The sequence below is a fragment of the Anomalospiza imberbis genome, unplaced genomic scaffold, assembly GCF_031753505.1.
Source record: "Anomalospiza imberbis isolate Cuckoo-Finch-1a 21T00152 unplaced genomic scaffold, ASM3175350v1 scaffold_226, whole genome shotgun sequence".
Classification (NCBI taxonomy): Eukaryota; Metazoa; Chordata; class Aves; order Passeriformes; family Viduidae; genus Anomalospiza; species Anomalospiza imberbis.
The window spans coordinates 16061-43094 of record NW_027099857.1 but is presented as its reverse complement, the minus strand read 5'-3'; the positions used below and the strand labels follow the sequence as shown (position 1 = coordinate 43094).

Sequence of the window (27034 nt, the reverse complement as noted above, 5' to 3'; positions counted from 1 at the left end):
AAAAAGTGTCCCGGGCTGGGAACGGCGACGGCAGCGCCATGGGCAGAGGGGTGAGTAGGGGCGGCCCGGGGCGCCCACGCGGGGCACGGAGCCACGCGGGGCACGGAGCCACGAGGGGCACCCCAAAGGAAAAACAAAACAAAAAAAAAACCCCAAAAAAACCAAAAAACCCCGAACCACCCCCCCCCACAGTGCCCACCCACCCCGCGCCCCAGCCGGGCACCTCCACGCGCGGAGCCCACCCCACGCGGGGCACCCCAAACCCACCCGAGGCACCCCAAACCCACGCGGCGCGCCCCAAACCCCCTCGCGGCACCCCAAAAGCACGCGGGACCCCCCCCCTCCCCCCACAGACTCACCCCCCCCACCGGAAAGCCCCCCCGGGACCCCTTCCCAGGGCGGGCACCCACGCGTGACCACCCCCGCGACACCCGAGCACCCCCCCCGGACGCCCCGCCACTCAACCGGGCACCCCTCACGCGGGACCCCCACACTTGGACCCCCCCCCCAAATCACAGCCCCGACCCTCCCCACGCGGGACAGCCCCCCCGGAACCCTCCCCGCTCTGCCAGGGCACCCCCCGTGTGCCACCTGCGCAGGTGGCACCGCCCCACGCGGGACCCCCACCCCAAATTTTTCCCCGCGGTGCCCCCCAAGACCCGCCCAGGGGCCGCAGGACACGCGTGGGCCGCAGACCCCCCCCGAGCAGGGGTCTTTTTTTAGGGGTGGGGGTCCCAAACTCGCCCCCCAACCCCCCCCCCCGCGCTGGAAATCGCCAGCCCCGTGGGCGGGACCCCCCCCCCCCGCGTGGCTCGGTGCCCGCGGCTGCCCCGAGCCCCGCTCTCGGTGCCCTGGCAACGCCCGCGGGGGGGCCCCGAGCGCCGCTGGCCCCGCGCCCGCCCCCCTCGGTGTCCCCCGGCCCCCCCCCGCGCCGCTGGCACCGCCGCGACCCCCCCCCCCCCAAACCCAACGGAAACCCCCCCCCCCAATCCCGGGCACCCACCCAAAATCGGGGGGAAGCCGCGGGGTGGGGGTTCTCCCCCCCCCCCCCCACCCGACCCCCCCGCGGGTGTCCCCTTGGCGCTGTCCCCAAGGGGGGGGGGGGGGAGGGGGGGGGGGACACACGCGCGACACCCGACACCCCCCCCCCCGCCCCCCTCCCAAATGCGGGGGGGGGTCCCTGAGGTGGGTTCCCCCCAGTGCCGAGACACAATTGGGGTTCCCCTTGTTGGGGGGGTGGGGCAGGGACCCCCCCCACCGTGGGTTGGGGGGTGGGGGTGCCCCCCGCGTCCCCCCCAACCCCCCCCCCGGTAACTCGAGCCCCTCCCCCCCCCCGTTCCCGGTGTTGGTTTTGGCTCCCGGAGCTTTTCCATGACATCGGCCCCCCCCGCCCCCCCACCTCCCCCGGCCGGGCCACCCGGGGGACCCCTGGGGACAGGAAGGGACAAGAGGGGACAGGGGGGACAGTGCCACCACCCCAAAGAGAGGGAGGGTCCTGACCCCCCTCCCCTGTGACGCCCTGGGGGGGCTTTTCCTCTGCCCGGCTGGTGGGACCCCCCCTATGGGTGTGGGGACCCCCTTGGGGTGACAGTGACACCCTCATGGTGACGGTGACACCCCCACAGTGACAGCGACACCCCCGGGGTGACAGTGACCCCCCCATGGTGACAGTGACACCCCCACAGTGACGGTGACACCCTCATGGTGACGGTGACACCCCTGGGGTGACAGTGACACCCCCGGGGTGACAGTGACCACCCATGGTGACAGTGACACCCCCACAGTGACAGCGACACCCCCGGGGTGACAGTGACACCCCTGTGGTGACAGTGACAACCCCACAGTGACAGTGACACCCTCATGGTGACGGTGACACCCCTGGGGTGACAGTGACCCCCCATGGTGACAGTGACACCCCCACAGTGACAGTGACACCCCTGGGGTGACGGTGACACCCTCATGGTGACGGTGACACCCCCACAGTGACGGTGACACCCTCAGGGTGACAGTGACACCCCCGGGGTGACAGTGACCCCCCCATGGTGACGGTGACACCCTCATGGTGACGGTGACAGCCCCACGATGATGGTGACACCCTCAGCGTGACAGTGGCACCCCTGGGGTGACAATGACACCCCCACAGTGATGGTGACACCCCCACAGTGACGGTGACACCCTCCTGGTGACAGTAACGCTGCTGTGTCCCAGGGGACCCCCCATGGCCGCGGTGACCTCATGGTGACCACAGTGACCCCTCAGTGGCCACAACGCCGCCCTCCAATGACCAAAGGGCCACCTCGGTGACCACAGTGACTCCCCAGTGACCACAGTGACCCCTCAATGACCACAGTGACCCCCTGGTGACCACAGTGACCCCTCCCCATGACCACAGTGAGCCCTCAATGGCCACAGTGACCCCTGAATGACCACAATGACCCCTCAATGACCACAATGACCCCTCAATGACCACAGTGACCCCTCCACATGACCACAGTGACCCCTCAGTGGCCACAATGCCACCCCGATGACCACAGTGACCCCCTGGTGACCACAGTGACCCCCTGATGACCACAATGCCCCCTCAATGACCACAGTGACCCCTCAATGACCACAATGCCACCCCGATGACCACAATGACCCCCTGGTGACCACAGTGACCCCTCAATGACCACAGTGACCCCTGAATGACCACAGTGACCCCCTGGTGACCACAGTGACCCCTCAATGACCACAGTGACCCCTCAATGACCACAGTGACCCCCGAATGACCGCAATGCCACCCCGATGACCACATCCCCCCCCACCCCCAGTGACCCCGCTGACCCCCCCCGCGCCCCCCCCGCCGTGCCCCCCCCCGCCCGCCCGGTGCCCGGTGCCCGCCGCCCCCCCCCCGCGCCGACGATGCCGGTGGCCACGGTGACGCCGGTGCTGGCCGTGACCTCCGCGCCCACGGTAATGGCCCTGGCCCGGGGCTGGCGGGGGGCGGGGGTGGCACCGGGGGGGGGGTCCCCTGCCCGCCGGGGGGGTCCCCGTGCCCACGCGGGGGGGTCCCCGCAGGCCGGCCGCGAGTACTCGCCCGCGGCCACCACGTCCGAGAACGGCGGCGGGAAGAGGAAACAGAAGGAGAAGGAGCTGGACGAGCTCAAGAAGGAGGTGAACCTGGTGAGTGGGGACAGGGACAGCCAGGGGACACAGAGGGGACAGGGGACAGCCAGGGGACAGCCAGGGGACAGGGGGACAGAGCAGGGACAGGGGGACAGGGGACAGCCAGGGGACACAGAGGGGACAGCCAGGGGACAGCCAGGGGACACAGAGGGGACAGGGGGACAGAGTGGTGACAGGGGGACAGGGGACAGCCAGGGGACACAGAGGGGACACGGGGACAGGGTATAGCCAGGGGACAGGGGGACAGAGCGGTGACAGGGGGACAGGGGACAGTGAGAGGACAGGGGGACAGGGGTCAGCCAGGGGACAGCCAGGGGACAGGGGGACAGAGCAGGGACAGGGGGACAGGAGACAGCCAGGGGACAGCCAGGGGACAGGGGGACAGATCAGGGACAGGGGGACAGGAGACAGCCAGGGGACAGCCAGGGGACAGGGGGACAGAGCAGGGACAGGGGGGACAGGGGACAGCCAGGGGACACAGAGGGGACACGGGGACAGCCAGGGGACAGGGGGACAGAGCGGTGACAGGGGGACAGGGGACAGTGAGAGGACAGGGGGACAGGGGACAGCCAGGGGACAGCCAGGGGACAGCCAGAGGACACGGGACAGAGAGGGGATAGTGAGGGGACATGGGACAGAGAGGGGACAGGGGACGGCCAGAGGACAGCCAGGGACAGCAACAGGGACAGGGGACAGTGAGGGGACACAGGACATGGGAACAGCAAGAGGGACAGGGGACATGAGGGACATGAGGGACACTGAGACCATGGGGACATGGGGGACATGAGGGACATAGGGGACAGTGACAGGGACAGGGGACATGGGGGACATGGGGGACACAGGGATGGTGGCCATGTCATTGCATTCATGGGGACACGAGTGATGTGGGTGACATGGGTGACATGGGTGACATGAGTGACATGGGTGACACAGTGACATAGGACTCCGGGGACAGCTGGCTGTGTCATCCCATCCAGAGGGACGTGGGTGACATGGGGACATGCCAGCCTGCTGGGGTGACTGGGGTCATGGGGACAGCTGTCCCACGTCACCCAGCTGAGGTGACACAGTGGTGTGGGTGACGTAGGCGATGTGGGACTCTGGGGACAGCTGGCATGCCACCCCAGCCAGAGGGACATGGGTGACAGGGGCACAGCTGGCCCTCCACCCTGGCTGGGGTGGCACGGGTGACAGGGGTGGGATTTGTCCCTCAGGATGACCACAAACTGTCCCTGGATGAGCTGGGCAGGAAGTACCAGGTGGACCTGTCCCGGGTGAGATGTCCCTGTGTCCTGGTGTCCCCGTGTCCCCGTGTCCTCGTGTCCCCCTGTCCCACCCTCAGTGCCACCCCCATCCCTCCTGTCCCTGTGGGTGACCCCTGGCCATACCCCCTGTCCTCAATGTCCCCTGCCCACACCCCTCATCCCCCCCACGTCCCGGGGTGTCCCTGGTGTCACCATGTCCCCCCCCGGGGTGTCCTTGGTGTCACCGTGTCCCAGGTGTCACCGTGTCCCTGCTGTCGCTGTGTCCCCTCCATGCCCCTAGCTGTCCCAGGTGTCCCTGTGTCCCTGGTGTCCCCATGTCCCCGGTGTCCCCGTGTCCCCGTGTCCCAGGTGTTCCCGTGTCCCTGGTGTCCCTGTGTCCCCCTGGCTGTCCCCAGTGTCCCTGTGTCCCCATTGTCCCCGTGTCCCTGGTGTCACCGTGCCCCTGGTGTCACCGTGCCCCCGGTGTCCCCCCGGCTGTCCCCAGTGTCCCTGGTGTCACCATGTCCCCGTGTCCCTGTGTCCCCTGTGTCACAGTATCCTGCTGTCCCGTGTCCCCGGTGTCACCATATCCTGGTGTCACCTTGTCCCCAGTGTCTCCGGTGTCCCCGTGTCCCCATGTCCCTGGTGTCCCCATATCCCGGTGTCCCCGTGTCCCTGTGTCCCTGGTGTCACCGTATCCCAGTGTCTCAGTGTCCCCGTGTCCCTGGTGTCCCCATATCCCGGTGTCTCAGTGTCCCCGTGTCCCTGGTGTCCCCGTATCCCGGTGTCCCCGTGTCCCCATGTCCCTGGGGTCACCGTATCCCGGTGTCTCAGTGTCCCCATGTCCCTGGTGTCCCCATATCCTGGTGTCCCCGTGTCCCCGTGTCCCTGGTGTCCCCATATCCTGGTGTCCTCGTGTCCCCGGTGTCCCCATATCCCAGTGTCTCAGTGTCCCCGTGTCCCTGGTGTCACCGTATCCCGGTGTCCTTGTGTCCCCGTGTCCCTGGTGTCACCATATCCCGGTGTCCTCGTGTCCCCGTGTCCCTGGTGTCACCGTATCCCGGTGTCCCCGTGTCCCCATGTCCCTGGTGTCCCCATATCCCGGTGTCCTCGTGTCCCCGTGTCCCTGGTGTCACCATATCCTGGTGTCCTCGTGTCCCCGTGTCCCTGGTGTCACCGTATCCCGGTGTCTCAGTGTCCCCGTGTCCCTGGTGTCCCCATATCCCGGTGTCTCAGTGTCCCCGTGTCCCTGGTGTCCCCATATCCCGGTGTCTCAGTGTCCCCGTGTCCCCGGTGTCACAGTATCCCGGTGTCCCCGTGTCCCCGCAGGGCCTGACGAACGCGCGCGCTGCCGAGATCCTGGTACAGGACGGCCCCAACGCGCTGACGCCGCCGCCCACGACCCCCGAGTGGGTGAAGTTCTGCCGGCAGCTCTTCGGGGGCTTCTCCATCCTGCTCTGGATCGGGGCCATCCTCTGCTTCCTGGCCTACGGCATCCAGGCCGCCATGGAGGACGAGCCCTCCAACGACAACGTGAGGGGACACGGGGACACCGGGGACACCGGGGGCACCAGGGGCATGGGGGGCATGGGGACACTGGGGACATGGGAGGCACGGTGGGCACGGGGGGCACCGGGGTTATGGGGACACTGGGGACATGGGGGGCACCGGGGGTATGGGGGGTATGGGGACACTGGGGACATGGGGGGCACTGGGGGTATGGGGGGTATGGGGACACTGGGGACATGGGGGGCACCGGGGGTATGGGGGGTATGGGGACACTGGGGACATGGGGGGCACCGGGGGTATGGGGGGTATGGGGACACTGGGGACACTGGGGACATGGGGGGCACCGGTGGTATGGGGGGGTATGGGGACACTGGGGACATGGGGGGCACTGGGGGTATGGGGGGTATGGGGACACTGGGGACATGGGGGGCACTGGGGGTATGGGGGGTATGGGGACACTGGGGACACGGGGACATGGGGGGCACCTGGGGTATGGGGACACAGGGACATAGGGGGCACCGGGGGCAGGGGGGGGCACCAGGGGTATGGGGGGTATGGGGACACTGGAGACACTGGGGACATGGGGGGCACAGGGGGGTCCAGGGATTGCAGGGGGCAGGAGGGGTATGGGGGGCACCAGGGGTATGGGGACACTGGGGACACTGGGGACACTGGGGACACGGGAGACACAAGGGACATGGGGGCACGGGGGGCACTGAGGGTTTGGGGACACAGGGGGTATGGGGGACACGGCGGGCATCGGGGGCACAGGGGGTTTGGGGACAGGGACATTGTGGGGACAGGGACATCATGGTGGGACATGGGGACAGGGACATTGTGGGGACAGGGGCATGGTGGTGGCACGAGGGGCATAGCAGTGAGGGGGGACAGGAGCGCAGTGGGGACACGGGGGACCCTGGGGGGGCTCTGGGATCATGGGGACAGGCGCCACGGGGACACTGGCACTGGGGACACTGGCACTGGGGGTGGCACAGACCGGTGGCCCCTTGTCCCCTCCCCGCCCCGTGCCAGCTCCTGGGGGGCCCAGCTGTGGGTGTGGGGGGATGTCAAAGCACCGAGGGTGTCCCCTCCCTGTCACCCCACCCTGGGGGTCCCTGGGGGGGTCCCACGGTGCCCCCCAGGTGCTGAGGTGCCCCCCCACCCCGGTGCCAGCTGTACCTGGGGGTGGTCCTGGCCGCCGTCGTCATCGTCACCGGCTGCTTCTCCTACTACCAAGAGGCCAAGAGCTCCAAGATCATGGACTCCTTCAAGAACATGGTGCCCCAGGTGGGCAGCGGGGGCACGGCCGGGGGGGTCCCGGGGGGACGGGCACCCCCTGAGGTGCCCGCTGCCCCCCCAGCAAGCGCTGGTGATCCGCGAGGGCGAGAAGATCCAGATCAACGCCGAGAACGTCGTGGTCGGGGACCTGGTGGAGGTGAAGGGCGGCGACAGGGTGCCCGCGGACATGAGGATCATCTCCTCCCACGGCTGCAAGGTGGGCACGGGGGGCACTGGGGGGGCACTGGGGGCACTGGGGACACTGGGGACACTGGGGACATTGGGCAGCGACAGGGTGCCCCATGGGCGCATGAGGATCATCTCCTCCCACGGCTGCAAGGTGGGCACGGGGGGACATCCAACCCCACCCAACCCAACCCTACCCAATCCCACTCAATCCCCCCACAACCCCAAACCGCCCCCAACCCCCCATACCCCAAAACCTCCCAGCTCCCCGTACCCCAATCCCCCCAATCCCCCCATAACCCCAATCCCACCCATCTCCACCAAATCCCCCCTGTACCCCAATCCCCCCACAACCCCAAACCCCCCCAATCCCCCCACAACCCCAAACCCCCCAATCCCCCCATAACCCCAATCCCCCCATAACCCCAAACCCCCCCAAGCCCCCGTACCCCAAATCCCCCTGAATCCCCCTACAACCCCAATCCCCCCAAACCCCCCATAAGCCAAATTCCACCAAACTCCACCAAATCCCCCCTTAACCCCAATCCCCCCAATCCCCCTCCATAACCCCAAACCCCCCCATGCCCCCCATACCCCAACTCCCCCTGAATCCCTCCCATCACCCCAAACTCCCCCAATCCCCCCAATCTGCCCACAACCCCAAACCCCCCAATTCCCCCTGAATCCCCCCATAACCCCAATCCCCCCATAACCCCAAACCCCTCCAATCCCCCCCAATACCCCCACAACCCCAATCCCCCCATAACCCCAAACCCCTCCAATCCCCCCCAATACCCCCACAACCCCAATCCCCCCCAATCCCCCATACCCCAAATACCCCCCATACCCCCAATCCCCTCGTACCCCAATCCCCCCAAATCCCCCCAAGGTGGACAACTCCTCGCTGACGGGCGAGTCGGAGCCGCAGACGCGCTCGCCGGAGTTCACGCACGAGAACCCCCTGGAGACGCGCAACATCTGCTTCTTCTCCACCAACTGCGTCGAAGGTGGGCCCCCGCCGCCCGCCGTGTCCCCAGGCCCCGTGCCACCTCCGCGCCACCTCCGCGTCACCTCCGTGCCACCGCAGGGACCGCGCGGGGCATCGTCATCTCCACCGGGGACCGGACGGTGATGGGCCGCATCGCCTCGCTGGCCTCGGGGCTGGAGGTGGGCCGGACGCCGATCGCCATGGAGATCGAGCACTTCATCCGCCTCATCACCGGCGTGGCCGTCTTCCTCGGCCTCTCCTTCTTCATCCTCTCCCTCATCCTCGGCTACACCTGGCTCGAGGCCGTCATCTTCCTCATCGGCATCATCGTGGCCAACGTGCCCGAGGGGCTGCTGGCCACCGTCACGGTGAGGGGCTGGGAGCACTGGGAGGGCACTGGGAGGGCACTGGGAGCACTGGAAGCACTGGGAGGGCACTGGGAGCACTGGGAGGGCACTGGGAGGGCAATAGACGCATTCCTGTGGGGCTCCACCATCATCTTCCTCATGAGCATCATTGTGGCTAGCGTGCCTATGGGGCTGCTGGCCACTGTCATGGTGAGGGGCTGGAAGCACTGGGAGGGCACTGGGAGCACTGGGAGCACACTGGGAGCACTGGGAAGGCACTGGGAGGGAAATCTGGGGCACCGGGAGCACTCTCAGGAGGGCTCCACCATCATCTTCCTCATGAGCATCATTGTGGCTAGTGTGCCCGAGGGGCTGCTGGCCACCGTAATGGTGAGAGGGGGCACTGGGAGTACTGGGAGGGCACTGGGAAGCAACTGGGAGGGCACTGGGAGTGCAATAGAGGCATTACTGGGGGGCTCCACCATCATCTTCCTCATGGGCTTCATCGTGGCTAGTGTGCCCGAGGGGCTGCTGGCCACCATCACGGTGGGAGGGGGCTCTGGAAGGGGGATAGGGGGCACTGGGATCATTTTGGGGTGCTGGGGAGGGTCCCCAGACCCCATAACGGGGGTCCCAGCCCTGTGACACCCCGGGGTGTCCCCCAGGTGTGCCTGGCCCCGATGACCAGCTGATCGCACCAGGGTACTGAGGGCACCCTGAGGGCACGCTGTGGGGGCTCTGGGGCCACTTTTGGGGTCGGGGGGGTCCCCAGACCCCAGAGCGGGTCTCCCACTCCCTGTCCCACCCCCGTGACACCCCGGGGTGCCCCCCAGGTGTGCCTGGCCCCGATGACCAGGTGATCACAACGGGGTGTTGAGGGCACCATGAGGGTGGGGGTTCTGGTGCCACTTTTGGGGTCGGGGGTGGTCTGTGCACCCCATAGCGGGGGTCCCACCCCTGTGACACCCCGGGGTGCCCCCCAGGTGTGCCTGACCCTGACTGCCAAGCGCATGGCGCGGAAGAACTGCCTGGTGAAGAACCTGGAGGCCGTGGAGACGCTGGGCTCCACCTCCACCATCTGCTCGGACAAGACGGGCACGCTGACCCAGAACCGCATGACCGTGGCCCACATGTGGTTCGACAACCAGATCCACGAGGCCGACACCACCGAGGACCAGTCGGGTGCGTGGGGGGCACCCCCAAATCCCCAGTGCCCCCAGCACCCCAATCCCCTGGAACCCCAATGCTCTGGGACCTCGGTACCCAAACCCCCGGCACCTCAATCCCCTGGAACCCAAATCCCCCAAAACCCTGATCCCCTGGAACCCCAACCCCCTGAAACCCCGATCCCCCAAAACTCCAACTCCCCGGGACCTCAGTACCCAAACCCCCTGGCACTCTAATCCCCCAGAACCCTGATCCCCCAAATCCCCAAATCCCTGGAACCCCAATCCCCCAAAACCCTGATCCCATGGAACCCCCAGTGGGTGGCACTGGTGACATTGGGGTGGTTAGTGGGTGACACTGGGGTGGTCAGTGGGTGACACCGGGGTGGCCAGTGGGTGACACCGAGATGGTCAGTGGGTGACACTGGGGTGGTCAGTGGGTGACACCAATGGGTGGCACTGGTGACATTGGGGTGGTCAGTGGGTGACACTGGGGTGGCCAGTGGGTGACACTGGGGTGGTCAGTGGGTGACACTGAGGTGGTCAGTGGGTGACACCAATGGGTGGCACTGGTGACACCAGGGTGGTCAGTGGCTGACACTGGGATGGTCAGTGGGTGACACCGGGGTGGTCAGTGGTCAGCCCTGGTGACACCAGAATGGTCAGTGGGTGACACCAGGGTGGCCAGTGGTCAGCCCTGGTGACACTGGGATGGTCAATGGGTGGCACCAGGATGGTCAATGGGTGGCACCAATGGGTGGCACTGGTGACACCCTGCTGGCCAGTGGGTGACACCAGGTGGTCAGTGGGTGACAGCGGTGACACCCTGGTGGCCAGCAGGGTGACACCAGGGTGGCCAGTGGGTGACACCGAGATGGTCAGTGGGTGACACGGGGGTGGTCAGTGGGTGACACTGAGGTGGTCAGTGGGTGACACCAATGGTGGCACTGGTGACATTGGGGTGGTCAGTGGGTGACACCAGGGTGGCCAGTGGGTGACACCAATGGGTGGCACTGGTGACACCAGGGTGGTCAGTGGCTGACACTGGGATGGTCAGTGGGTGACACCGGGGTGGTCAGTGGGTGACACCAGGGTGGTCAGTGGGTGACACCGAGATGGTCAGTGGGTGACACTGGGGTGGTCAGTGGGTGACACCAGGGTGGCCAGTGGGTGACACCGAGATGGTCAGTGGGTGACACTGGGGTGGCCAGTGGGTGACACCAATGGGTGGCACTGGTGACCCCAGGGTGGTCAGTGGCTGACACCGAGATGGTCAGTGGGTGACACTGGGGTGCTCAGTGGGTGACACTGAGGTGGTCAGTGGGTGACACCAAGGTGGTCAGTGGGTGACACCAGGTGGTCAGTGGGTGACACCAAGGTGGTCAGTGGGTGACACCGGCCGTGCCCTGACCGCGCCCCCTGTCCCCAGGTGCCACCTTCGACAAGCGCTCGCCCACGTGGGCGGCCCTGGCGCGCATCGCGGGGCTCTGCAACCGCGCCGTGTTCAAGCCGGGCCAGGAGAACGTCTCCATCTCCAAGGTCGGGGGGTCCCCGGGAGCCGGGGGAGGGGACGGGGCCCCCGCGCCCCGGCGGCGGCGGTGACAGCGGTGTCCCCCCGCAGCGGGACACGGCCGGCGACGCGTCCGAGTCGGCACTGCTCAAGTGCATCCAGCTGTCGTGCGGCTCCGTCAGGAGGATGCGGGAGCGCAACCCCAAAGTCACCGAGATCCCCTTCAACTCCACCAACAAGTACCAGGTGCTGCGGGCACTGGGGGCACTGGGGGCACAGGGATGGGGCACTGGGAGCACTGGGGGCACTGGGGGCACGGGGATGGGGCGCTGGGAGCACTGGGGGCACAGGGATGGGGCACTGGGAGCACTGGGGGCACTGGGGGCACAGGGATGGGGCACTGGGAGCACTAAGGGCACTGGGGGCACTGGGATGGGGAACTGGGATGGGGCACTGGGGGCACTGGGAGATGGCACTGAGAGAGGGCACTGGGGCACTGGGGGCACTGGGGGCACTGGGGGCAATGGCATGGGGCACTGGGGGCACTGGAGGCACTGGGACAAGGAACTGGGATGAGGAACTGGGGACATTGGGGGCACTGGGATGGGGGCACTGGGATGGGGCACTGGGATGGGGCACTGGGATGGGGCACTGGGAGCACTGGGGGCACTGGGAGAGGACACTGGGACGGGGCACTGGGGGCATTGGGAGCACTGGGGGCACTGGGGGCACAGGGATGGGGCACTGGGATGGGGGCACTGGGAGGAGGCACTGGAATAGGGCACTAGGATGGCAAACTGGGGGCACTGGGAGGGGGCACTGGGGGCACTGGGAGGGGGCACTGGGGACACTGGGGGCACCGGGCAGTGTGTGGGTGACCCCATGCTGACCCCAGTGGGTGACACTGGTGACACTGGGGTGCCTCTGGGTGACACTGGTGACAGCGGGCAGTGCATGGGTGACCCTGGGGTGGCTCTGGGTGACACCAGGCAGTGCATGGGTGACCCTGGGTGGCTCTGGGTGACCCTGGGGTGGCTCTGGGTGACACCAGGCAGTGCATGGGTGACCCTGGGTGGCTCTGGGTGACCCTGGGGTGGCTCTGGGTGACACCAGGCAGTGCATGGGTGACCCTGGGTGGCTCTGGGTGACCCTGGGGTGGCTCTGGGTGACACCAGGCAGTGCATGGGTGACCCTGGGTGGCTCTGGGTGACCCTGGGGTGGCTCTGGGTGAAACTGGCGACACCAGAACGGTCAGTGGGTGACCCTCGGTGGCTCTGGGTGACACTGGTGACAGCGGGCAGTGCGTGGGTGACCCTGGGGTGGCTCTGGGTGACAGCGGGCAGTGCGTGGGTGACCCTGGGGTGGCTCTGGGTGACACCAGGCAGTGCGTGGGTGACCCTGGGGTGGCTCTGGGTGACACCGGGCAGTGCGTGGGTGACCCCACGCTGACCCCGCTGTCCCCTGTCCGTGTCCAGCTGTCCATCCACGAGCGCGAGGAGGACCCCCAGGGCTACCTGCTGGTGATGAAGGGAGCCCCCGAGCGCATCCTGGACCGCTGCTCCCGCATCCTCCTGCAGGGCCAGGAGCAGCCCCTGGACCAGGAGATGCGCGAGGCCTTCCAGAACGCCTACCTGGAGCTGGGGGGGCTCGGGGAGAGGGTCCTGGGTACGCCCGGGGGGGTCCTGAGGGGATTTGTGGGGGGCCGGTGTTGCTGGAAGGGGATCCAGAGGAGATTTGGAGGAGAAAAGCCTGGATGAGAATGTGGAGGAACCTTGCAGAGTCCCTACCTGGAGCTGGGGGGGCTCGGGGAGAGGGTCCTGGGTACACCTGGGGGGTCCTTAGGGAATTTGGGGGGGCCCGGGGGGGTTCTGAGGGGTCCTGAGGGGGATTTGGGGGGGCCCGGGGTTGCTGGAAGGGGATCCAGAGGAGATTTGGAGGAGAAAAGCCTGGATGAGAATGTGGAGGAACCTTCCAGAGCCCCTACCTGGAGCTGAGGGGGCTCGGGGAGAGGGTCCTGGGTACACCTGGGGGGTCCTGGGGGGTCCCGAGTGCATCTGGGGGGACCCGGTGGTGCCCAGCGTTCTGTCACCTGTACCTGCCCCCGGACACATCCTGGGGGTCCGTGTGGGGTCCCTCTTGGGTTCCTGGGGGTGTTTTGGGGGGTTTTTGGGGTCTCACCATCCCCACAATGTCCCCAGGGTTCTGTCACCTGTACAGACACTCCTGGGGGTGTTCTGGGGGGTCTTTGGGGTCTCACCATCCCCACAATGTCCCCAGGGTTCTGTCACCTGTACAGACACTCCTGGGGGTGTTTTTGGGGTCTTTGGGGTCTCACCATCCCCACTCCAGTCCCCAGCATTCTGTCACCTGTACCTGTCCCCGGACAAATCCTGGGGGTCCCTGTGGGGTTCCTCATGCGTTCCTGGGGGTGTTTTTGCGGTTTTTGGGGTCTCACGGTCCCCACTCCGGTCCCCAGGGTTCTGTCACCTGTACCTGCCCCTGGAGAAGTTCCTGGGGGTATTTTTGGGGTCTCACCGTCCCCCACAATGTCCCCAGGGTTCTGTCACCTGTACAGACACTCCTGGGGGTGTTCTGGGGGGTCTTTGGGGTCTCACCATCCCCACAATGTCCCCAGGGTTCTGTCACCTGTACAGACACTCCTGGGGGTGTTTTTGGGGTCCTTGGGGTCTCACCATCCCCCACAATGTCCCCAGGGTTCTGTCACCTGTACAGACACTCCTGGGGGTGTTCTGGGGGGTCTTTGGGGTCTCACCATCCCCACAATGTCCCCAGGGTTCTGTCACCTGTACAGACACTCCTGGGGGTGTTCTGGGGGGTCTTTGGGGTCTCACCATCCCCACAATGTCCCCAGGGTTCTGTCACCTGTACAGACACTCCTGGGGGTGTTTTTGGGGTCCTTGGGGTCTCACCATCCCCCACAATGTCCCCAGGGTTCTGTCAACTGTACAGACACTCCTGGGGGTGTTTTTGGGGTCTTTGGGGTCTCACCATCCCCACAATGTCCCCAGGGTTCTGTCACCTGTACCTGCCCCCGGACAAGTTCCCCCGCGGGTTCCGTTTCGACGCGGACGAGGTGAATTTCCCCACCAGCGACCTTTGCTTCGTGGGGCTCATGTCCATGATTGACCCCCCCCGTGCCGCCGTGCCCGACGCCGTGGGCAAGTGCCGGAGCGCCGGCATCAAGGTGGGACCCCAAAACCCCCCTGAGCCTGCCCGGGACCCCAAAACCTCAGCACGGGACCCCAAAACCCCCCTAAGCCTGCCCAGGACCCCAAAACCTCCACCCGGGACCCCAAAACTCCCCCTGAGCCCACCTGGATCCCAAGACACCCATCTGGAACCCCAAATTTCCCCTGAGCCTGCCTGGGACCTCAAAAGCCCCACCCAGACCCCAAAACCCACCCTGAGCCCACCCAGACACCAAAATCCCCACCCGGGACCCCAAAACTCCCCCTGAGCCCACCTGAACCCCAAAACCCCCGCCTGGGACCCCAAAATCCCCCTGAGCCCCATTTCCCCTTGTCCCCCCATTCTGGGGTGCCCCCAGGTGTCCCCAGCTGCTCCCAGCTGTCCCCAGGTGTCCCCAGGTGTCCCCCAGGTGTCCCCAGATGTCCCCAGGTGCTGACGGTGCCCCCCAGGTGATCATGGTGACCGGGGACCACCCGATCACGGCCAAGGCCATCGCCAAGGGCGTCGGGATCATCTCCGAGGGCAACGAGACCGTGGAGGACATCGCAGCGCGCCTCAACATCCCCGTCAGCCAGGTGAACCCCAGGTGAGCCAGGGGAACCCCAGGTGAGCCCCGGGTGAACCCCAGGGGAACCCCAGGTGAGATAGGAGAACCCCAGGTGAGCCCCAGGTGAACCAGAGGAACCCCAGAGGAACCCCAGAAGAACCCCAGGTGAGCCCCAGGTGAACCAGAGGAACCCCAGGGAACCCCAGAGGAACCCCAGAAGAACCCCAGGTGAACCCCAGATGAGGCAGAAGAACCCCAGGTGAGATAGGAGAACCCCAGGTGAGCTCCAGGTGAGCCAGAGGAACCCCAGGTGAGATAGGAGAACCCCAGGTAAGCCCCAGGTGAACCAGAGGAGCCCCAGGGGAACCCCAGAGGAACCCCAGGTGAACCAGAGGAACCCCAGGGGAACCCCAGGGGAACCCCAGAGGAACCCCAGAAGAACCCCAGGTGAACCCCAGATGAGGCAGAACCCCAGGTGAGATAGGAGAACCCCCGGTGAGCCCCAGGTAAGCCAGGTAGGGGAAGTTGAGGGGATTTGGGGGTCCCGGGGGGTCTTCTGTGGAATTTTGGGGCGCTGGAGCAGATTCTGGGGTTCTGACCTCCCAGTGACCCCCCCAAGGTGTGTTTGGTGCATGGATCACACCTGAAGGACACGATGGGGATTTGGGATTTGGGATGGGGTCCCAGGAGATTTTCCCAGGACTTTTGGGGTGCCGATTTTGGGGTGCCGAATTTGGGGCGCTGATTTCGAGGCACTGACCCCCCGTGACCCCCAGAGAGGCCAAGGCGTGTTTGGTGCTCGGGTCACACCTGAAGGACACGATGGGGATTTGGGATTTGGGATTTGGGATGGGGTCCCAGGGGGTTTTCCCAGGACTTTTGGGGTGCCGATTTTGGGGCGCTGATCCCGCTGTGACCCCCAGGGAGGCCAAAGCGTGCGTGGTGCACGGCTCGGACCTCAAGGACATGAGCTCGGAGCAGCTGGACGAGATCCTGCGCAACCACACCGAGATCGTCTTCGCCCGCACGTCCCCCCAGCAGAAGCTGATCATCGTCGAGGGCTGCCAGAGACAGGTGACACTGCCCTGTCCCTGTCACCTGTGTCACCGGCGTCACCGGCGTCACCTGTCCCCTTAGCCCCTCATCCCAATGTCCCCAAAGCCCTCAATACCTCCAATGTCCCCAGTGTCCCCAAAGTCTCCAATGTCCACAACATCCCCAGTGTCCCCAGTGTCCCCAATGTCCCCAGTGTCCCCAAAGCCACCAATGTCCACAACATCCCCAGTGTCCCCAGTGTCCCCAATGTCCCCAGTGTCCCCAAAGCCACCAATGTCCCCAATCCCCAATGTCCCCAATATCCCGTGTTCCCCATATTCCCAATGTCCCCAATGTCCCCAGGTGTCCCCAGTGTCCCCAAAGCCACCGATGTCCACAACATCCCCAACGACCCCAATATCCCGTGTTCCCCATATTCCCAATGTCCCCAGTGTCCCCAGGTGTCCCCAATGTCCCCAAAACCTCCAAAGTCCCCAGTATCCCCAAAGCCACCAATGTCCCCAGCATCCCCAGTGTCCCCAATGTCTCCAGTGTCCCCAAAGCTCCTCAGTGTCCCCAGCATCTCCAGGGTTCCCCATATTCCCAATGTCCCCAATATGGCCCCAACATCGCCAATGTCCCCAGAACGCCCAATGTCCCCAGTGTCCCCAAAGCCACCAATGTTCCCAGTATCCCCAATGTCCCCAGTGTCCCCAAAGCCACCAACGTTCCCAGTATCCTCTCAATACCCCAATGTCCCCAATGTCCCCAGTGTCCCCAGTGTCCCCAATGTCCCCAATATCCCGTGTTCCCCATATTCCCAATGGCCCCAATGTCCCCAATGACCCCAATGTCCCCAGTGTCCCCAATGTCCCCAATGTCCCCAATATGCTGTGTTCCCCATATTCCCAATGTCCTCAATACCCCCGATGTCCCCAATGTTCCCAGTGTCCCCAAAGCCCTCAGTGTCCCCAATGCCCCCAGTGTCCCCAATGTCCCCAAAATCCCCAACATCCCCAGGGCGCCATCGTGGCGGTGACGGGTGACGGCGTCAACGACTCGCCGGCGCTGAAGAAGGCGGACATCGGGATCGCCATGGGCATCGCCGGCTCGGACGTGTCCAAGCAGGCGGCCGACATGATCCTGCTGGACGACAACTTCGCCTCCATCGTCACCGGCGTCGAGGAAGGTCGGGGACAGGCACAGGGGTTTGGGGACATCGGGGACATGGCGGGTATTGGGGGAACTGGGGGCATTAGGGACATCGGGGGTATTGGGGACATCGGGGACACTCGGGGCATTTGGGGTATTGGGAGTATTGGGGGCGTTGGGGACATTTGGGATATTGGGAGTAGTGGGGGTATTTGGAGCATCGGGGACATTGGGGACTTTGGGGATTCTAGGGATATTAGGGACATTGGGGACATTGGGGATAATTGGAGCATTGGGGACATTGGGGATATTTGGGACATTGGGGACACCGTGGGTATTTGGGATTTTGGGGTACGGGGGACACAGGGGATGTTGGGGACTTTGGGGTCATTGGGGACATTGGGTACTTTGGGGATATCTGGGACATTGGGGACATTGGGGATGTTTGGGGACATTGTGGGTGTTTGGGATATTGGGGGTATTGGGAACATTGGGGACATTTGGGACATTGGAGGAATTGGGAATTGGGGACATTTGTGGGTATTTGGGATATTGGGGACATTGGGGACATTGGGGTCATTGGGAGCACTGGGGACACTGGGGACATTTAGGGACATTTGGGGACATGTGGGGCCGCCGCTGTCCCCTGGCAGGCCGCCTGATCTTCGACAACCTGAAGAAGTCGATCGCCTACACCCTGACCAGCAATATCCCCGAGATCACCCCGTTCCTGCTCTTCATCATCGCCAACATCCCGCTGCCGCTGGGCACCGTCACCATCCTCTGCATCGACCTGGGCACCGACATGGTGAGGGGCACCCCAAATCCACCTGGGAACCCCAAATCCATCCCAAATCCATCCCAAATCCATCCCAAATCCATCCCAAATCCATCCCAAATCCATCCCAAATCCATCCCAAATCCCACTGCCGCTGGGCACCGTCACCATCCTCTGCATCGACCTAGGCACCGACATGGTGAGGGGCACCCCAAATCCACCTGGGAACCCCAAATCCATCCCAAATCCATCCCAAATCCATCCCAAATCCATCCCAAATCTAACCCAAATCCAACCCAAATCCATCCCAAATCCAACCTAAATCCAACCCAAATCCAACCCAAGTCCATCCCAAATCCACCCAGGGACCCCATATCCATCCCAGAGATCCCAAATCCAACCCAAATCTTCCCAGGGACCCCAAATCCACCCAGGTACCCCAACCATGACCCCAAATCCATCCCAAATCCAACCATGACCCCAAATCCATCCCAAATTCTCCTGGGGATCCCAAGTCCACCCAGGGACCCCAAATCCAACCAGGGACCCCAAATCCATCCCAAATTCTCCTGGGGATCTCAAATCCACCCAGGGACCTGAAATCCTCCTGTCCCTGGGCACTGCCACCATCCCATGACGTGTGACACTGGGTGACACCGGGTGACACTGGGTGACGCCGGGTGACACTGGGTGACACCGGGTGACACTGGGTGATGCCGGGTGACACTGGGTGACACCGGGTGACACCGGGTGCCACCGCTGTCCCCTCAGGTCCCTGCCATCTCGCTGGCCTACGAGGCGGCTGAGAGCGACATCATGAAACGGCAACCGCGGAACCCCCGCAGCGACAAACTGGTCAACGAGCGGCTCATCAGCATGGCCTACGGCCAGATCGGTCAGTGGTCACTTGAGGTCACTCGGGGTCACTCAGGGGTCACTCTGGGTCACTCTGGGTCACTCAGTGGTCACTCGGGGTCACTTTGGGTCACTCAGGGGTCACTCAGGGGTCACTCGGGGTCACTCTGGGTCACTCGGGGTCACTCTGGGTCACTCAGTGGTCACTCTGGGTCACTCTGGGGTCACTCGGGGTCACTCAGGGTCACTCTGGGTCACTCTGGGGTCACTCGGGGTCACTCTGGGGTCACTCGGGGTCACTCTGGGTCACTCTGGGGTCACTCATCAGCATGGCCTACGGCCAGATTGGTCAGTGAGGGGTCCCAAGGTGATCCCAAATCCCGTAACTCTGATCCCAATCCCAATCCTGATCCCAATCCCATGGCTCGGATCCTGATCCCGATCCCAATCCCACGATCCCAATCCCAATCCCAATCCCAATCCCAATCCTATGGCTCTGATCCCAGTCCCAATCCCAATCCCATGGCTCTGATCCCGATCCCATGGCTCTGATCCCAATCCCGAGCCCGATCTCAATCCCATGATCCTGATCCCGATTCCGATCCTGATCCCATGGCTCTGATCCGATCCTGATCCTGATCCCGATCCCATGGCTCTGATCCCGATCCCATGGCTCTGATCCCAATCCCGAGCCCGATCCCAATCCCATGATCCTGATCCCAATTCCCATCCTGATCCCATGGCTCTGATCCCAATCCCGAGCCCGATCCCAATCCCATGATCCTGATCCCAATTCCGATCCTGATCCCATGGCTCTGATCCGATCCTGATCCCGATCCCGATCCCATGGCTCTGATCCGATCCTGATCCTGATCCCGATCCCATGGCTCTGATCCCGATCCCGATCCCGCAGGGATGATCCAGGCTCTGGGCGGGTTCTTCACCTACTTCGTGATCCTGGCGGAGAACGGGTTCCTGCCGGGAACGCTGCTCGGGATCCGCCTGGCCTGGGACGACCGCTCCAAGAACGACCTGGAGGATTCCTACGGACAGGAGTGGGTGAGGGACCCTAAAACCGACCCTACACACGGGTTACACACCGGTTACACACAGTTACACACCAGTTACACACCGGTTACACACCAGTTACACACCCATAACAGCCCTGGGATGACCGCTCCAAGAACGACCTGGAGGATTCCGACAGACAGGAGTGGGTGAGGGACCCTAAAACCGACCCTACACACGGGTTACACACCGGTTACACACAGTTACACACCAGTTACACACCGGTTACACACCGGTTACACACCAGTTACACACCCATAACAGCCCTGGGATGACCGCTCCAAGAACGACCTGGAGGATTCCGACAGACAGGAGTGGGTGAGGGACCCTAAAACCGACCCTACACACGGGTTACACACCGGTTACACACAGTTACACACCAGTTACACACCGGTTACACACCAGTTACACACCCATAACAGCCCTGGGATGACCGCTCCAAGAACGACCTGGAGGATTCCGACAGACAGGAGTGGGTGAGGGACCCTACACTGACTCTACACACGGGTTACACACCGGTTACACACAGTTACACACCTACTTCCATCCCATTTCCACCCCATTAATGCCCAATTCCCACCCCATTTCCTCGTTTATTTCCTCCCTGTTTCTCCCGTTCGCTCCCGGTTTCCCATTCAATCCCGTTTCCCGCTTTCCCCGGTTGTTCACTCCCAGTTTCCTCCCGGTTTCCCCAGTTGCTCACTCCCGGTTTCCCCCCCGGTTTCCCCCATTGTTCCTCTCTGGTTTCCCCCGTTGTTCACTCCGGTTTCCCATTTCCCCCGTTCACTCCCGGTTTCCCCCCCGGTTTCCCCCATTGTTCACTCCGGATCCCCAGTTGCTCCATCCGGTTCCCCCCGGTCTCCTCGTTTTCTGCCCCCGGTTTCCCGGTTTCTCACTCCGGTCCCCCCGATTTCCCGGTTTCCCCGTTGTTCCCCCTCGTTGCCTGGTTTCTCACTCCAGTTTTCTCAGTTTCCCGGTTTCTCACTCCGGTCCCCCCCGGTTTCCCCGTTGTTCTCCCCAGTTTCCCGGATTCTCACTCCAGTTCCCCCGTTTCTCACTCCGGTTCCCCCTCGGTTTCCTGGTTTCCCCGTTGTTCTCCCCGGTTTCCCGGTTTCTCACTCTGGTTCCTCTCAGTTTCCCGGTTTCTCACTCCGGTCCCCCCCGGTTTCCCGGTTTCTCACTCTGGTTCCTCTCAGTTTCCCGGTTTCTCACTCTGGTTCCTCTCAGTTTCCCGGTTTCTCACTCCAGTTCCCCCCAGTTTCCCAATTTCCCTGTTGTTCCCCCCGGTTTCCCCATTGTTCCCCCTCATTACCCAGTTTCTCACTCCAGTCCCCCCCGGTTTCCCGGTTTCTCACTCTGGTTCCCCCAGTTTCCCGGTTTCTCACTCCGGTCCCCCCCGGTTTCCCGGTTTCTCACTCTGGTTCCTCTCAGTTTCCCAGTTTCTCACTCCGGTTCCCCCCAGTTTCCCAGTTTCCCTGTTGTTCCCCCTGGTTTCCCCATTGTTCCCCCTCGTTTCCCAGTTTCTCACTCCAGTTCCTCCTGGTTTCCTGGTTTCTCACTCCAGTTCCTCCAGGTTTCCCGGTTTCTCACTCCGGTCCCCCCTGGTTTCCCCATTGTTCTCCCCGGTTTCCCGGTTTCTCACTCTGGTTCCCCTCGGTTTCCCCGTTGTTCCCCCGGGTTTCCCCGTTGTTCTCCCCAGTTTCCCGGTTTCTCACTCCGGTTCCTCTTGGTTTCCCGGTTTCTCACTCTGGTTCCCCCCGGTTTCCCCATTGTTCTCCCCGGTTTCCCGGTTTCTCACTCCGGTTCCTCTTGGTTTCCCGGTTTCTCACTCTGGTTCCCCCCGGTTTCCCCGTTGTTCTCCCCAGTTTCCTGGTTTCTCACTCCAGTTCCTCCAGGTTTCCCGGTTTCTCACTCCGGTCCCCCCAGTTTCCCACTCCGGTCCCCCCAGTTTCCCGGTTTCTCACTCCGGTCCCCCCCGGTTTCCCCATTGTTCTCCCCGGTTTCCCAGTTTCTCACTCCGGTTCCCCTCGGTTTCCCCGTTGTTCCCCCGGGTTTCCCCGTTGTTCTCCCCAGTTTCCCGGTTTCTCACTCCGGTTCCTCTTGGTTTCCCGGTTTCTCACTCCGGTTCCCCCCGGTTTCCCCGTTGTTCTCCCCGGTTTCCCGGTTTCTCACTCTGGTTCCGTTGCCAGACGTACGAGCAGCGGAAGGTGGTGGAGTTCACGTGCCACACGGCGTTCTTCGCCAGCATCGTCGTGGTGCAGTGGGCGGATCTCATCATCTGCAAGACCCGCCGCAACTCCGTCTTCCAGCAGGGCATGAAGTGCGACAGAGCGCCCCAAAATCACCCCAAAATCACCCCAAAATCACCCCAAAATCCCATCTAAAAAAACCCCAAAACCACCCTAAAATCACCCCAAAATCACACCAAAACCCATATAAAAATACCCTAACAACACCTCAAAAACACCCCAAAATCACCCCAAAAATCGCACCCCAAAATACCCCAAAACCACCTTAAAATCACCCCAAAATCCCACCAAAAAATACCCCAAAACCCCCCTAAAATCACGCCAAAATCCCACCCAAAAATACCCCAAAATCACCCCAAAATCCCATCCAAAATCCCATCCAAAACCACCCCAAAATCACCCCAAAATCCCACCCAAAAATACCCCAAAATCACCCCAAAATCCCATCCAAAATCCCATCCAAAACCACCCCAAAATCACCCCAAAATCCCACCCAAAAATACCCCAAAATCACCCCAAAATCCCATCCAAAATCCCATCCAAAACCACCCCAAAATCCCATCCAAAAATACCCCAAAACCCCCCAAAAATCACCCCAAAATCCCATCCAAAATCCCATCCAAAAATACCCCAAAATCACCCCCTAAAACCACCCCAAAATCCCACCCAAAAATACCCCAAAACCCCCCTAAAATCACCCCAAAATCCCACCCAAAAATACCCCAAAACCCCCCTAAAACCACCCCAAAATCCCCCCAAAATCCCATCTAAAAATACCCCAAAACCCCCCTAAAATCACCCCAAAATCACCCCAAAATCACCCCAACCCCCCCCCAAAAATCCCCAATCCCCCCACAAACCCACATCCCCCTTCCAACTCCCCTCTCCCCGGAAAAAATCCCAAAACCTCCCCCAAAAAACCCCAAGCCCGGGCCCAAAACAGCCGAAAAAACCCCGAATCCCCCCCATTTTTTAGGAACAAAATCCTGATTTTCGGGCTGCTGGAGGAGACGGCGCTGGCGGCGTTCCTGTCCTACTGCCCGGGCATGGGGGTGGCGCTGCGCATGTACCCCCTCAAGTGAGGCTCACCCCAAATCCCGACCCCAAAAACCGCCCACGCCCCTTCTAGATCCCCCCAAAAAATCCTAAAATTGCGCCAAACCCTAAAAAAATCCCAAATCCAACAAAAATCCCCAATTCCCCTCCAAAACCCCTCTAAAAATCCTAAAATTGCTCCAAACTCTAAAAAAACCCCAAATCCACCCAAAAATCCCCAATTCCCCTCCAAAACCCCTCTAAAAATCCTAAAATTGGGCCAAACCCTAAAAAAATCCCAAATCCACCAAAATCCCCCCATGGCCTTTCCAAATTCCCCCCAAAAAATCCTAAAACTGCTCCAAAACCTAAAAAAATCCCAAATCCACCAAAATCCCCCCATGGCCTTTCCAAATCCCCCCCAAAAAAATCCTAAAATTGCGCCAAAACCTAAAAAAATCCCAAATCCCCCCAAAAACCCCAAATTCCCATGGAAACCCCCCCAAAAACCCCAAATTCCCATGGAAAACCCCCCAAAAAATCCCAAATCCCCCCAAAAACCCCAAATTCCCATGGAAAACTCCCGAAAACCTCAAATTCCCATGGAATACCCCCCAAAAAATTCCCAAATCCCCCCAAAAACCCCAAATTCCCATGGAAAACCCCCCAAAAAATCCCAAATTCCCATGGAAAACCCCCCAAAAAAATCCCAAATCCCCCCAAAAAATCCCAAATTCCCATGGAAAACCCCCCAAAAAATCCCAAATCTCCCCCAAAGCCCCAAATTCCCATGGAAAACCCCGCAAAAAATCCCAAATTCCCATGGAAAACCCCCCAAAAAATCCCAAATCCCCCCAAAAATCCCAAATTCCCATGGAAACCCCCCCCAAAAAATCCCAAATCCCCCCAAAAACCCCCAAAAATCCCAAATTCCCATGGAAACCCCCCCAAAAAACCCCAAATTCCCCTCCAAAAAAAAGAAAAATCCCCCCGAGTAACCATAAAAAATTGGGGGGAAAACCAACAAAATCGGGGGCGGAATCTCCAGCAAATGGGAATGAATAAATTGGGGGGGCGGGGGGGGGTTGAGAAAATTTTGGGGACCCCCCCCCGGGATTTGGGGTGGCCAAATTTTGGGGTTTTGTGGCCAGGGTCACGTGGTGGTTCTGCGCCTTCCCCTATTCCCTGCTGATCTTCGCCTACGACGAGGTGAGGAAACTGATCCTGAGGCGCTACCCCGGAGGTGAGGCACCCCAAAAACGGCGGGGGGCACCCCAAAAAAATTGGGGGGGGGGGGGCGTCTGAAAAAATGGGGGGCACCCCAAAAAAATTGGGGGGGGGATAAAAGAAATGGGAGGGAAAGTGAAAAAAAAAAACCCAAAAATGGAGGTGGGAAAATGGGGGGGAATAAAAAAATGGGGGGCACCCCAAAAATGGGGGGGAATAAAAAAATGGGGGGCACCCCAAAAATGGGGGGCACCCTAAAAAATGGGGGGGGCGTCCGAAAAAATGGGGGGGATAGCCTGAAAATGGGGGAAACCCCAAAAATGGGGGTGAGAAAATGGGGGTAAATAATAAAAATGGGGGGGACACCCCAAAAATGGGGGGGCACCCTAAAAAATGGGGCGGCACCACAAAAAATGGGGGGAAACCCCAAAAATGGCGGCGAGAAAATGGGGCGAATAAAAAAATTTGGGGGGACACCCAAAAAAATGAGGGGGCACCCCAAAAAATGGGGGGACACCCCAAAAATGGGGGGAATACCCTAAAAATGGGGGGAAACCCCAAAAATGGGGGGGACACCCTAAAAATGGGAGGGGACCCCAAAAAATGGGGGGAATGCCCTAAAAATGGGGGTGAGAAAATGGGGGGAAATAATAAAAATGGGGGGACACCCCAAAAAAATGGGGGGAAACCCCAAAAATTGAGGTGGGAAAATGGGGGGAATAAAAAAATTTGGGGGGGCACCCCGAAAAAATGGGGGGAGCACCCTAAAAATGGGGGAAACTCCAAAAATGGGGGGAATACCCTAAAAATGGGGGGACACCCCAAAAATGGGGGGAATACCCTAAAAATGGGGGGACACCACAAAAAAAGGGGGGAAACCCCAAAAATGGCGGCGAGAAAATGGGGGGAATAAAAAAATTTGGGGGGACACCCAAAAAAATGAGGGGGCACCCCAAAAAATGGGGGGATACCCTAAAAATGGGGGTGAGAAAATGGGGCTAAATAATAAAAATGGGGGGACACCCCAAAAAAAGGGGGGAAACCCCAAAAATGGAGGTGGGAAAATGGGGGGAATAAAAAAATTTGGGGGGGCACCCCGAAAAATGGGGGGGCACCCCAAAAAATGGGGGGAGCACCCTAAAAATGGGGGGAATACCCTAAAAATGGGGGGACACCCCAAAAAATGGGGGGAATATCCTAAAAATGGGGGTGAGAAAATGGGGGAAATAATGGGGGAAAAAAAAAACCCGAGGGGAAACCCCAAAAAATGGGGGGACACCCCAAAAATCGAAAATCCTGGGAGAAACCCCCCCAAAAAAATGGAATCCTAAAAAATGGGAACCCCAAAAAACGGGAAACCCAAAATATGGGAATCCCAAAAAGAATGGATTTGGGGTTTTGGGGGTTTGGGGATTTGGGGTTTGGGGGTTTTGGGGTTTGGGGTTTTGGGCATTTCGGGTTTTGGGATTTTGGGGTTTGGGGTTTTTGGGATTTGGGGATTTAGGGGTTTGGGGTTTTGGGGATTTGTGATTTTGGGGGTTTGGGGTTTTGGGGATTTGGGGTTTGGGGTTTTTGGGATTTGGGGGTTTGGGGTTTGGGGTTTTGGGGTTTGGGGTTTTTGGGATTTGGAATTTTGGGGTTTTGGGTTTTGGGCATTTGGGGTTTTGGGATTTTGGGGTTTGGGGTTTTTGGGATTTGGGGATTTGGGGTTTGCGTTTTTGGGGAATTTTGGGTTTTGGGATTTTGGGGTTTGGGGTTTCGGGTTTTGGGGATTTGGGGATTTGGGGTTTTGGGGATTTGGGGATTTGGGTTTGGGGTTTTGGGGAATTTTGGGTTTTGGGATTTTGGGGTTTGGGATTTCAGGATTTGGGGATTTGGGGATTTGGGGTTTTGGGCATTTGGGGTTTGGGGTTTCCAGGATTGGAGTTTCGGGTTTTGGGGATTTGGGGTTTTGGGGATTTAGGGTTTGGGGATTTGGGGTTTTGGGTTTTTGGGGTTTTGGGTTTTGGGGTTTTGTGTTTTTGGGATTTGGGGTTTTGGGGAATTTTGGGTTTTGGGATTTTGGGGTTTGGGGATTTCAGGTTTTGGCATTTTGAGGCCCCCCTGACGCCCCCTCCCCTTTTTTTGCAGGCTGGGTGGAGAAGGAGACCTATTATTGATCCCATTATTGATCCTAATATTGATCCCATTATTGATCCCATTATTGATCCCATTATTGATCCCATTATTGATCCTAATATTGATCCTAATATTGATCCCATTATTGATCCCATTATTGATCCTACTATTGATCCCATTATTGATCCTACTATTGATCCCATTATCGATCCCATTATTGATCCCATTATCGATTCCCTCCCCCCCTTTTGGGACCCTCGGAGCCCCCCCTGCACCCCAAAACTAACCCGGGGGGGGTCGCGACCCCCCTGAACTTGGGGGGACACCCGGACCCCCCCCCCGCAGAGCAATAAACCAGTTTAACCCC

The 27034-nt window shown here is 61.4% G+C and overlaps 1 protein-coding gene across 4 annotated transcripts; it reads left to right on the top strand.

Moving 5' to 3' along the window:
- Window positions 1-27034, top strand: LOC137466479 (sodium/potassium-transporting ATPase subunit alpha-2). 4 transcript variants are annotated; one of them, XM_068178206.1, is made up of 23 exons: window positions 1-50; window positions 3058-3162; window positions 4380-4439; window positions 5739-5942; window positions 7092-7205; window positions 7279-7413; window positions 8272-8389; window positions 8470-8738; window positions 9701-9899; window positions 11313-11422; window positions 11505-11639; window positions 12869-13058; window positions 14423-14598; window positions 15053-15189; window positions 16074-16224; window positions 17206-17374; window positions 17991-18145; window positions 18887-19010; window positions 19884-20029; window positions 22228-22358; window positions 23264-23365; window positions 24474-24565; window positions 26680-27034. In XM_068178206.1, the coding sequence occupies exons 1-23, from the start codon at window positions 39-41 to the stop codon at window positions 26706-26708; spliced, it is 3063 nt and encodes a 1020-aa protein (XP_068034307.1). In that variant the 5' UTR covers window positions 1-38; the 3' UTR covers window positions 26709-27034. The 4 variants fall into 4 exon arrangements, with proteins under 4 accessions (XP_068034307.1, XP_068034308.1, XP_068034309.1 ...); XM_068178207.1 differs by lacking the exons at window positions 1-50; window positions 3058-3162; window positions 4380-4439; ... (1 more) ...; window positions 7092-7205; window positions 7279-7413 and adding an exon at window positions 7504-7536; XM_068178208.1 differs by lacking the exons at window positions 1-50; window positions 3058-3162; window positions 4380-4439; ... (7 more) ...; window positions 11505-11639; window positions 12869-13058 and adding an exon at window positions 13175-13214.